This window comes from Patella vulgata, chromosome 8 (assembly GCF_932274485.2).
Source record: "Patella vulgata chromosome 8, xgPatVulg1.2, whole genome shotgun sequence".
Lineage (NCBI taxonomy): Eukaryota > Metazoa > Mollusca > Gastropoda > Patellidae > Patella > Patella vulgata.
In genome coordinates, this window is record NC_065886.2 from 15,259,658 (window position 1) to 15,272,405 (window position 12,748).

General features: G+C 36.5%; 1 protein-coding gene across 1 annotated transcript; it reads left to right on the forward strand.

The window, feature by feature from the left end:
* Positions 1-2,327: 2,327 nt before the first annotated feature.
* LOC126830701 (uncharacterized) lies at positions 2,328-11,057 on the forward strand. Its single transcript, XM_056102872.1, has 5 exons — positions 2,328-2,388; positions 4,956-5,243; positions 7,532-7,573; positions 7,986-8,456; positions 9,979-11,057. Exons 1-5 carry the CDS (start codon positions 2,328-2,330, stop codon positions 10,017-10,019), a joined length of 903 nt encoding a protein of 300 aa, XP_055958847.1. The 3' UTR covers positions 10,020-11,057.
* The last annotated feature ends 1,691 nt before the right edge of the window (positions 11,058-12,748 follow it).

Consider the following 12,748-nt stretch of genomic DNA (forward strand, 5'->3'; position numbering starts at 1 on the left):
TCTAAATGACATCTTGATCATCAATAACTTCACACTTCATCAATTTATAGAGTCATATTATACCATCGGCTATCAATAAAAGATATATGGTGACGCTCGTGACAAACTTGTCTTTTGTGTGTTTATTTTTATTGGTTAATAAAATAAAACCCAGTACGAACATTCCAAACCATTAGACAAAATTCGAAGTCCTAAAAAAACGGTATAGGCAATATAGTGTAATCAGCAAATGGACTGTTCACCATGTATAAAATACACGACAAACGGTGGTAACAGGTGTCCGAAAGAGTAAGATTACCCGGCCTGGCGCCACACCCGCCATAGCTGCATCCAAACTATTAGACGAAATCTCGGTAAAATAGCGTGATTGGCCAATGGACTACCGGTATGCAAAATGCACGTGATGAACGCAACAACTGTCGACTTTACCAGATGCCTAGGTTGTGGAAATAACTGCGCTTCGACTTTCTTGTTGAACCCTGAAATGGCCAGAAGGTGTGGTTATCGAGGAAAGTTGATAAGCGTAGCCAGCCAAGATTAATCTCAACTTTCTGAACCCCATTACCAAACCTCCTCACCGAAGGTAGTCCACTTTCAGTCGTGCAAATCCTGTATTCAAATATAGTTCATTTGTATTTTCGGATTATCTTTATCAAATGCGTTCTTTTAGCCTGAATTCATCGATTAAACTGGCAGAAAATGGCGTATTTATAGCCATAGAACTCCCTTTACTACCCCAAAGATAGCATTTAACCCCACAAATGTATAAAATACGCATAATTTCCATTATTCTAATTATAATATGATTTAAATCGTTTGTTTTAATGTGGTTTAGAATAGATTGGCCTATTTACAAGTAAGTCTGAATATTGTATAATGACAGAAATGAAATGGGGTTACTGTTCTGCTCCGACTGGGCTAATGCAGACGGACATAAGCTGTGAGGGAAAGTTTGCCCGGACAGCGGCCGTATGGCCTACTCTTATATCGAATTCCAACTGCCAAGGGATCTTTTATGTGCACGTCAATGTGTACACGGGTCCTCGGGTTTTCGTCCCATCCGAACTACCAGACAGATGTACTTGTCATGCCCTCCGTCCTGCACCACTGACAAGGGGAAACCACGTAATACGTTAACACACTAACTTATAATATTTTAATTTGTTAGCAAATAGTTTATCATGTCTTAATTAGACACACAGCTACTCGTAGAATTGAAGGGACCAATGTCTTGTAAAATCTTTAGTATGAAATCTGAAGTCGAGTATATCTAAATGTCTAGGTAGATAATGTAAACTGTAATTTTGTAGTACCAAAGATGTATGTCATGCGCTTAAAAAGTTATGTCTGGATGGAACCGTAAGATAGTGTCGTAATGGGTATGTACAGACATTTAGCGTAAATACATGTACTCGTCTCCAAAATATGTTCATAAATCTAAAAGATAAAGAACTTTTAATATAAATGAATAAAACAATATATGATTCGTACAAATAACAATACATGATTCGTATGAATAACAATACCAGATATGCATTAATGACTCACATAAAACAATGTATGTTTAAACAAAATGATGTCTTTACTTTAATTTCGGAGAATGGCAGATATGGGTTATATTTAACGTAACAAAACATAATAACTTTAGACCGACATTATCCACATTAAGAAATTAAAAAAACATTTATAAGATGCCAGTTCTGGCCTGTTCGAAAATATGAACAATATAGCCCAACGAACAGTATAAAAATTGTAATAATAAGATTTTATCTGGGGATTGTTTCTCCATTCAATTTTGCCATTAACGTTTATCTATTTATACAGGTATTATAAAAGAGACATGGTATTTGTTAGCTAGACGGTTTACGAGAGTTTACAAAATAATTAATGGTGCTATTTATTTTACATATTTAGTTATTATGGGTGTTCGAAAAACAAACCCGGGCATCTGAAGTGGTTTATTATATTCTAACTTAATTTAGCAGATGTAGCAAATGATATGAGAGCGCAGTTAGGGCTAACGTAGGGTTAGGTTTAAGAATTTGGGGTAATCCTATATCATAAATAATGGGTTAAGGATAGTAGTCATAAATACGGTATTTAAGAGGTAATTATTATTCGTAATCACTGTGGTTACGTTTAAACGCTGTTCGAACCTAGGCAGTACCCAAAGGACAAATTAAAATGGACGGTGTTTCTTATTTCTAAGATCAAAAGAGTGGTTGTTTTGTAGTTAACAATAAAGAGAGGAAATGATAAAACAAAGAAATACAATAAGTAAACACAGTGAACAATAATGATATCATAATATATTTTATATAGCCACCATGAAGGACATGTTTGTCGTCTTCGTACTGTTTTCTATCATTGGTTTCTATCCTAACTCAGGTCGGTAACTATAAATATATTCTGTAAAAATAATACAAGAGCTTATTGAATCTGTACTTCATTGGAAATGAAGTGGGGTTTAACGCACTACTGTTCTGCCCGGACAGCGGTGCTACGGTCAACTCTTTTATCGAATTCCAACTGCCAAGGAATGTTTTACGTGAACACCAATGTGTACACATGGCTTCGGTTCTTTTTTGTCCCTGGTCTTTGCCAGCTCCTCTACCCTGCACCACTGATAACGGTGGAGGAGGGGGGGGGGCGTGGACCACGCCGGAAAATCCATTTGAAACTCACACCGGGATCGTACTTGGGGCTCCCTGGTTAGCGAGTTAGCGAATGGACACCTTACCAACTGAGCTCCGTACTTCATTGGTGGTATAGTTAGTAAAATACTGACGATCTTCTTAGATCTTTGCTCGGGGATCACGTGGCTAAGTGGGTAAGACGCTGCATTGGCCGAGAAAGTTCATTCAGATTTTCCGGCGTGGTTCTCCCTTGTCAGTGATGCAGGACGGAGGGGCTGACAAGGAAAGCTGTCTAGTCGTTCGGATGGGACGAAAAACCGAGGTCCCGTGTACACATTGGCGTGCACGTAAAAGATCCCTTGGCAGTTGGAATTCGATATAAGAGTAGGCCGTAGTGCCGCTGTCCGGGCAAAATTTCCCTCATAGCACACTGTATGGCGTATGCCCGTCTTCATTAGCCCAGGTTAGGAGCATAACAGTAGGACGTTAAACTCCATTTCATTTCATTTCATTTCATTTCAGATCTTTGCTCCAAGCTGGGTAATTTAGTAAAAATAAAAACCTTTAAGTTTATAAATTGTTCCTTTAGGTTATACAAGATATCAGATCGAATCGATGTTGAATTTCGGGCACTCTATGATATTATATTAGTGTTATATTACCTCTACCTATAATAAAGTTTCATTTATTTATTTTGTCCACCCAACTCTTTGTTTCCTCTATGGATGTATGTGCAGTATAATTGGTAAATCCACAGTGGAATGTATATCTCTATTATTTGGAACTCTAAAATAGACGTAAATTGATCTAAACACAATTGATGTAATTATGAGTGTATATAAAATGATTTACATTCAGTTTTTAAAAGAAATTACAATACTATTTTAAACATTGAATATAAACCACTTTGATTGATTCATATTATATTAATATCTACTTTTAGACCCACTTTCGTCTATTTCAAAGTCCCAAAGATTAGAGTTATACGCCCTTGAATGCTCATGCAATTGAATTTTTAAAAAATCTGTGAGTTACATGGCATAGGCTAAATCTATTTGTTAAGGCCAGCTCAATTTTTGCCAAGGTCGCTGAGATGTAAATAAGGTTAGGGCACGTGAGTGTTGGCGAGATTGTAGGGTTAGGGTAAGCATTGGGGCTAGGTCCAGGGTTAGGTTTAAGAATTTGGGGGAGAGATTGAGCCTCCACATAAGCAATGACCTAATGAAAATTCAGTTCGTGATATTTTCTGGTTTTATAAAAATACATAAAATACATTGAATTTTATATACAAAGTATTTCCCACTGTTTTTGGTGCTGGTGTCGCTGATGGTGCTTGTGGTATTCTGGTATTTTTGTTTCTGAAAAAAGGAATAAATTTGAGGCTCCCGGGTAAGAGCCATATTAGTGTGTTTTCTACTAAGAATTGGATTTTCTAAAAAAAATATGTTTGTTTCACTATCACCGGGTTAGGGCTAGGGATTCTTATAACAAGTTGATTTTATTTACTAAGGGTTAGGGCTAGGGTTTGATATATTGTTTATATTGGGTTAAGGCGAGGATTGGTCTTATTTGGTCCAATTTACTATGCACCGAGATGTCGTTCAGGCTTTTACTTTTAGAATATACAAATATAAGTTTATGTGTGAAGATTTTGGGGTGATTTTCCTGGGGATCAGTATAGTGTTTTCTGATGATTTTGGTCGCACTTGCTGCTGTTACGCTAAATGAGACTACAAAGGGGGTTATGGCGCTAGCCGTATGACTATTCAAACCGGGGAGGGGAGGGGGGGGGTGGTCTTTTCAATTTGTCAATCCAGAATTTTTCTCTTGTTAGTCGTGTCTGTGGAGTTTAATGATGATTTATGCAGTGCGAGCTATAGTTCTCCCCCTTCGGTCAATGTAAGTTGTAGTTCTTCTCTGTCGGCATTACGGCGCTTTGTCAAAATTTTAATTACCCCGACAAAGAGATATAAGACAATAAAATACAGTCATGCGGAACGACTATATTTAATCATTGATTAATGTTTGATTTTTAATCAAAGTTTGAAATTCATTTTTTCATCCTTGAATAAGCCAAATTCGAGTCAAATATTAACTAATCGAACTTTTGACAATGTCAAACTTAGTCAACTACTAACCTCTAACTAGCTAGTCACAGATTATTTTAGACACTAGTATAATAGTATAACATGGGAAGCCCAAAATAGACCTGCAAAAGACAGATTTATTTCCTACATAATGGATATTAATTCTACATCTAGATATTTTCTCTGTTTTGTTTTTCTTTTAGGGTATTTTATTTCTTTATTCTCTTTTCAGTGCTTTGTTGTAATAATACAGTATTAGAGGTGAAAGTTGCAGGTGAAGTCAAAATAACATTTGACTTAGATGCCACTGATAATTTGATTCAAATTAAACATGGAAAGAGTATATTAGTTACTGGAGCGAATGGAAGCTTTGACAAACTCAACAATACAAGATTTCAGATCGCAGAAAACAACAATGACAGATTTAGTTTTACGATAAGGAATGTGGGTACAAATGATCTTGGACCATATTGTCTAGAGCAAAAAAGTACAGTAAGATGCTGCACCAACCTGACAATAGGTAATACATCAATACTATATACGTAATAAAACTTACATGGATATATATGTTGATGGATTATATTTTATCATAACGACTTTAGAATTGCTCTAGAACCGAGGTGGCTCAGTGAGTAACACACTAGCTTGCTAACCAGGAGGTTTCGATTTTGCTTCCAGTGTCGGCCGAAAAAAATCCTCGAGATTACCCCCTTGGCAATGGTGCAAAACTGGCAAGGACAGTGTCTAGTCGTTCGGATGGGACGAAAAACCGAGGTACCGTGTACACATTAGCTTGAATGTAAAAGGACCCTCGACAGCTGTAATTCGAAATAAGAGTAGGTCGTAGCGCTACTATTCGGGAAAACTTTCGGTGTGTCAGTGCAGAAAATTGGGACGTTAAAACTCATTTCAATTCCTTTAGAATTGTTCAAGATTTCTACATTGCTAGAGATAATGTCTTTGTACTTAGTCTATACGCCAATGACTACGCTCGTGAAACATGTTGTACTAAGAAGGCTAGTGATTTGATTTTCGATGTTTAAGGATGTGTTATAGGAAAGCTATATCTGCCCATAATGGGGAGTTTTCTGTCTTTAATTGTTATTTAAATTCTTATTGAGACACGTATTTACATGACAAGCCTACAATCAACCGGTTAGCATAGACATTATGTGGAATAGACAATATCCGCCATATCTTCGTTAAACACTAATATTGCTGTCCAAGTCAAAATTTTCCGAAAATTTGTGACGCCAGTAGAACCATACACAGCTTTCTATTCTTCTATATAAAATTTTTATTTGGATTAAAAGTAATACAAATTTAGTTAAAATATAATTACGTCCGCTTTCTGAAACCCGATAAAAAAAAATGTCATTCATACCTTCGTTCTGAATAAATTAATGTTCAACATATTCATTTTTTTCATTTTCTATATTTGAACTATTATTTGAAGAAAGGGCATCTATTTCTCTCTTATACATGAGACTAGAACTATATGAGTGTTTAAAATACAGATGTGACGTCATCCTTTGATGTTGGAGTACCATTATTTCAAATAATCGTACGGGCAATGTGCCAAGCGTAACTTGGTAAAATATTGAACTCGAGTGACGTATTTCATTGCAAAGCACGTGCAAGTGTCTGTATTTTAAGTTGTTTAATGGTCTCGAGCTTAAGACATTGCGTAATATATTGTAAAAACATTCGGGCCTCACGGCCCTCATGTTGTTACAATATATTACTTAATGTCTCGCTCTCGACCATTAAACAATACATATTGAATATGATAAAAAAAACTGAATTACAATCATTCTCCTGGTGAAAGTGATAAAGGCTCTTTATGTATTTTACTACAAAGTTAGGAGCAGAACAGTAGGACGTTAAACCCCATTTCATTTCACTACAAAGTTTAAACTAGAATTTTTAAAGCCAAATAACCCTTCAGGCATCGCAGTCACTTACAACGAACAAGTCAATAGAAATGAAATGAAATGGGATTTAACGTGCTACTTTTCTGTACCAACTGAGTAAATGAAGACTGACAAACGCTAGGCAATGTGCTATAAGGGATATTTGTGCTATATCGAATTCCAACTGTCAATGGTTCTTTCACGACCTATCCGAACGACTTGACAGCTGCCCTCCGTCTGTGCCACTAACAAGGAGAAACCACGGCGGAAAATCCCGAGGACCTATCTCGGCCAACAATAGAAGCAAACCTGAGACCTCCAGACTAGCGAGCCCGCAGTCATACCCACTCACTTTATGCCGTATTACCAACAACTTATTTGATATTGCTATCACTGCTATTTAAAGAGACATTGTGACGAAAATCCAATTAATATTTGTCGTTATTATCATCTAATTATTGAACAGCACTCATTGATTCGTTATTTCAAATCAAGTTCGAGACCCACTGGTTTGGTTAGTGAGGAAGCGTCTTAACCACTAGGCCACAGTGGCTCCCCTGGTTGATACAAATCAAATACATGTATATTTAAAGTAACTACAGAGGCATAAAGAGTGTACCGTCAAATCAACTGAAGTAAATGTAAACTTCAAATTTATTCTGTTTTGATTTATATTTAACTCTATATTAATTTTTATAATTCCCTTATAAAAGGCCCCGATCAACTTTCCAATCTGGATATTTTAACTTTATGTTGTGAATCATGTGTTATCACCAATTGTTATTCCGTTTCCTGGTCGAATGCACGAAATAAAGAATAACGGACCTTTGTGAGTTAATATAGATGTATACTTATTAAACAGTTTGGCTTTAAAGTTTTTCTTTTCTGTATTAAGATAACAACACTCAAACTGTCACCAAGTCTTCGGAGCCTTCACGTGAGTCAAATTTTTATATCAATGAATTGCTATAGCGCGAGATGGAGGGGGTGGGGGTACCAGGACAAACCCCACGAGATTGTGCAGCCCGACCTAATCCCTGTCAAAAACAAACCTAATGATATAAAGTGTAAACACCTATACAACCATAAACCATCGTCTAGAGGACTAAATACTGGTGACAGATTTTAACTTTCATTTAACGTTTTGAAATGCACTTCATATATAAAAGTCTTACATCAAGTTTGACGTATGATTTCAATTTCATATCCAGTGCCATCGATCCCCTTGTTGAATTGGATTTCTTTTACGAATATATAATATTGATGCTGTTGATGGTAATCATATTTAACGTGTTTCCATTAGATTTGTTTTAGAGTCTTTCGGTTTTCGGTTATATTTTCTCTTTCAGCAACGTCAAAGTCACCTGTGAAGAATAAAAATGATAGTAAGACAACAAGACCTAGTGATGGTAACACTGGTAGAAATCAAACAAGATCTGGTGATAGTAAGAGCGGGAGTATGCCAGTAAGGCCTGTTGGTGGTAGCAATGGTAATAAGCCAATAGTTCCTGGTGATGGTAACAGTGGTAGTAAGCAAACAGGTTCTGGTGATGGTAAGGGTGGTAGTATGCAAACAGGTTCTGGTGATGGTAAGGGTGGTAGTAAGCAAACAGGTTCTGGTGATGGTAAGGGTGGTAGTATGCAAACAGGTTCTGGTGATGGTAAGGGTGGTAGTATGCAAACAGGTTCTGGTGATGGTAAGGGTGGTAGTAAGCAAACAGGCTCTGGTGATGGTAACAGTGGTATTATACCAGGTGTGGTGATTATGATGTTGACAGTCATAATAGTGATCATATCTATCGTCTTCTACAAGAAATATAGTAAGTTGTTTAAGTGAAACCATTGGTCAGATCATTAACAAAAGATTATGTGAATATACTAGAAAATATCTAGAATTTATGTCACCCGCCATTTTGATTTCACTCATTTGGCGGGTCCGAAAGCTATGTTCGATCACTTCCCTAGCAATTGGAATACAACTTCCGGTTACATCAACAGGCAAAATAGAGTTTTAACCCCTTTAGGTGCCCGTAGTTTATTAACTAAAATATATATATCTGGGACTGTCCCGTGATATGTAATCTGATGTCATATAATATTATTGTTTCAGAGTCAAGTTTTCTTTACAGGGTTAAGCTTTCTGATTTCACCGTTAAGTATTTTTATTTCTGAATCAAGTATTCTTATTCTAGATTCAGGTATTCTTATTGCAGAGTCACGTATTCTTATATCAGAGTCTCAGAGTCAAGTATTCGTATTTCAGAGTATCAGGGTTGAGTATTCGTATTTCAGAGTCAAGTATTCTTATTTCAGAGTCAAGAAAGAAAAAGAACACCGAGCCGTTAAACACAAAAACTGACGACCGAAATGGTATTTATATTACCTACAAAAAACAGATCAATTATCTTCCTGAATCAGCACGGCGTCATTTGGTTGGTTCTTTTTAAAACTAATATTCTAATTGTTAGGATTGATATCAGGGGTGTTCTATCGATCATTTCTTTGCTAGTAATGAAATGAAATGAAATGGGGTTTAAAGTCCAACTTGTTTGCACAGACTGGGCTAATGTAAACGGGCATACACTATCTAGTTTCCAATGAGGGGCATATTCGCCGGACACTGGCACTACGGTCTATTTTTATTTCGAATTCCATCTGTCAGGGGTTATTTTACGTGCGCGCCAGTGTGTACACGGGACCTAGGTTTGTCGCCCCACCCGAACGACTAGACACTGTTCTTTGCCAGGCCCGCGCCCTGCACCACTGACAGGGTGGAACCACGCCGGAAATTACCGAAGAACTTTCTCGTCCAAGATGCGGAACGAACCCGAGACCTCCTGGTCAACGAGCCAGCCGACGTTTTACTCACTGGGCCACCGCGGCCTCCCATTGCTAGTAATATGCTTATTATAGTGTATAGCATCTTATGCTATTAATACATATAGTATTTAGAATGATAACCCACCATCTTTAAACTTTCTATACAAATACGAGAAGTGTGTTCGATTTCCGCCAACTGAGTACACCGTATTTTCCGGAATGGCGTTATATGTTTTCCGGTAATGTAGATTTTAAAGGGTGTGCTACCAAAATAGATGTATATTGCTATACCCATATCGATAGCCTCTATGTTTAATTGGGCAAAGATTATAGTGAGTGTTCGAAAATAAGTAACGCTATCCTGGCTATAAATTAATGATTTACACTTGCTTTAGATCAAAATATCTAAAACAGTACGGCATTTATTTTCGAAAAAACACCATTGATTCTATCGCCCAATCAATTTATTTCTAGACTATTTCGTCGGTAGAATGTTATGGACATATTTATTCTACCTTACAGAATGTAGAGGAACTGATTTACTCCGATTTGTCATTGAGTGAAGCTAGTGCTATAATACACAGTAAAAGAGAGAGTGTGGAGTATGGTGAGATAGATTTTACAAATGTTCAGTACGATACTGATGATAGTTCTGAATCTGAATAAGTGGGAAATACGTTATTTCCCGATTTTATTATTTTTTTGTATATGACAATATCAAAGGCGGAAAGTTGGAAATGTTAAAGATGCATTATGTAAGATTTAGATAAAGAGCTTACCTCTCTTGTTTTAATAGTTCATAAACAGATAATGAAAAATGAATATATTGAAAATATCATTCAACCTACTTTATTCTGGACGAAGTTATAACTAGTTGAAGATGAAGCGAGTATCATTTATTATCGTAGCAACTGAACTTGACAACCGAGTTTCGATTATCCAACTGATCATTAAATTTCTAATATCTCCGCTCCAATAGTCTAGTGAGTTGATTACAGGCTTGCCATGTTAATGAATACCTAAATTATCATTTATGCAAGATTTGAAGTCAGACAGAAAAAAAACCCTGCACTAGACAGATTTAGCTCTTACATAATGCACAGTGAGCTAGTTCAAAAGTCAAACACATGCATGCAGTGTTCCAATGTAAAGATGTTTGCTATTATCTTGTTAGCTTATCTTGTATGAAAGAGAAACCAATTCAAACTTTGAAATTACCCGATTTAAATAATTTTTATTGTTTAAATACAATTATTTTAAATTTAACCTTAGTTCTGGCATGTTGGGGTTTCCGATCTAATGTGATGGCTTTAGGACAATGTTGATGAGTTTAGTCTCAAATAGTATTTTAAAATCCAACCTGGGTTTTTTTTATAATATAGTTTTAAATATTATTTGTTTCATGATATATTAACTTTTATTTTAATTGTCAATTATTAATTTTTTACAATTATTTTACCATAGTGAACTAATGTGATAATAATTATTAATATATTTTGTTTTTTGTTGTTTAAACTTATACAGCCTTCTTCAGAAATGTCAAATATTGCTCACTATTATCAATAAAGTTTATCCGCTAGCTTTCCGGTGGATTCGCTGTATTCTTTTTGTTTGATTTCTTTTGATATCCTTTCTATAAACTTGATTTCTATGTATCACTTTTCCGGCGTGATTCGCCCTTGTCAGTGATGCAGGACGGAGGGACTGACAAGGACAGCTGTTTTGTTGTTCGGATGGGACGGAAACCGAGGTCCCGTGTACACATTGGCGTACACGTTATAGATCCCTTGACAGTTGTAATTCGACATAAGAGTAGGCCGTAGTGCAGCTGTGCGGGCACAATTTCCCTCATAGCACACTGTATGGTGTAAGTCCGTCTTCATTATCCCAGTCGGTGCAGAACAGTAGGACGTTAAACCCCATTTCATTTCATTTCATTTATATGTATCACTAAAGGTGTTGAATCGTACAAATGTCGATTACGATTAGGTTTTGTAAATATGTTCATCACCAGGCTATGTATACAAAGCTTTGATTATCATTTTTAATAAATTAAAGTCGATGTAACTCATTGTATTTGATTTGGGGTGATGTGGTGTAGATATGTCTACATTCTAAGTCTAGTCGTTTGTAGGCGTGCAAAGGGAAGCTATTCTCTTTTAAGCACCTTAATAATAAGGTCTCAGACTAGTAATCCTCTTTGACTGCAATATGAAAGCCATGTCATTTCTTGGCCTAATAGATATTATTTGAACATGTCGATGATCTTAATCTGTATAACCATTAAGAGCCCAATTTTCATCTAATAAAAACATAGGAGTGTGATGACAATCTCGATTTTTTTCTACGACCTGTCAAGGAATCTTAGGCCCTGCACCAATTCCAGAGCAACAAAAAAGGCATTCAAAAGGGGACAAAGAGAGAATTGTATGAATAAGGGGTTACTGGTAAGACATTGAGTGACTGGGACTTCTGGTCTCTGATATAAATGTGGTTCTGAGTAGTTTTGTTCTTATCGTCATTTTATGGACACACTATGGAATAGAGGAATCAATATCGAACACTGCTTATTTGATTGTAGGTTATGAGGTTTTCCGAAGTAGCCAGGATAAAATTATACGACTGCGTATATAGTCAATGACAAATAGCGTCGGAAGTCTTATTTTGTTTTAAGCGCGGCGACCTAATTTCTGGACACGTAGAAAAATATTGTTCATAGAATTATTTAATTTTCTGCATACTGTACTTTCGTTGGAAATAGCGATCATTACTCCTCTAGTGTCCATTCTTAAATAGGAAATAACCTTCCGTTCACCATCAACGGCAGTGCATCCATCTGCATGGGGTCCAAGTCTATTTCGAACTCCTCGATTATTACCGGAATATATGAAACACGATTGATTATACGTCTCACGGCTCGCCCACCTACAATAGCAAGAGCTCGGTCCTCACTACTATTATTTCATCACAATGCAGAGGAATCTGCGAACAGGTAAGAGACCAGTTGACCTGTTCAAAAGTTATATAAATAGCTGGTGTGGGGGTCAAAAATGCAAATGTGGCGCCTGCCGTATCCATCCCGTGCTGCCTCACAGCTGATATGTTTTACTTTTCTCTTGGCTTTACCTACATATATGCATATTGTAATGCTTAATATATTGTAGTACTGCTTATTATTTCATGTTATGGGCTTATATGTGTCTTATCTACCTATGCATGGTGCTTGCTATTATGTTTATGTCTGTATATACTGTTTTATGTTTGTCGGTTTAAGAGCTCCTTAGAGCTCGTG

Coding starts and splice junctions, on each gene's coding strand:
- LOC126830701 (XM_056102872.1), top strand. CDS start 2,328: ATGAAGGACATGTTTGTCGTCTTCGTACTGTTTTCTATCATTGGTTTC. Junction 2,389..4,955: donor TGGTTTCTATCCTAACTCAG/GTCGGTAACTAT, acceptor TTCTCTTTTCAG/TGCTTTGTTGTAATAATACA. Junction 5,244..7,531: donor CTGCACCAACCTGACAATAG/GTAATACATCAA, acceptor TTCTGTATTAAG/ATAACAACACTCAAACTGTC.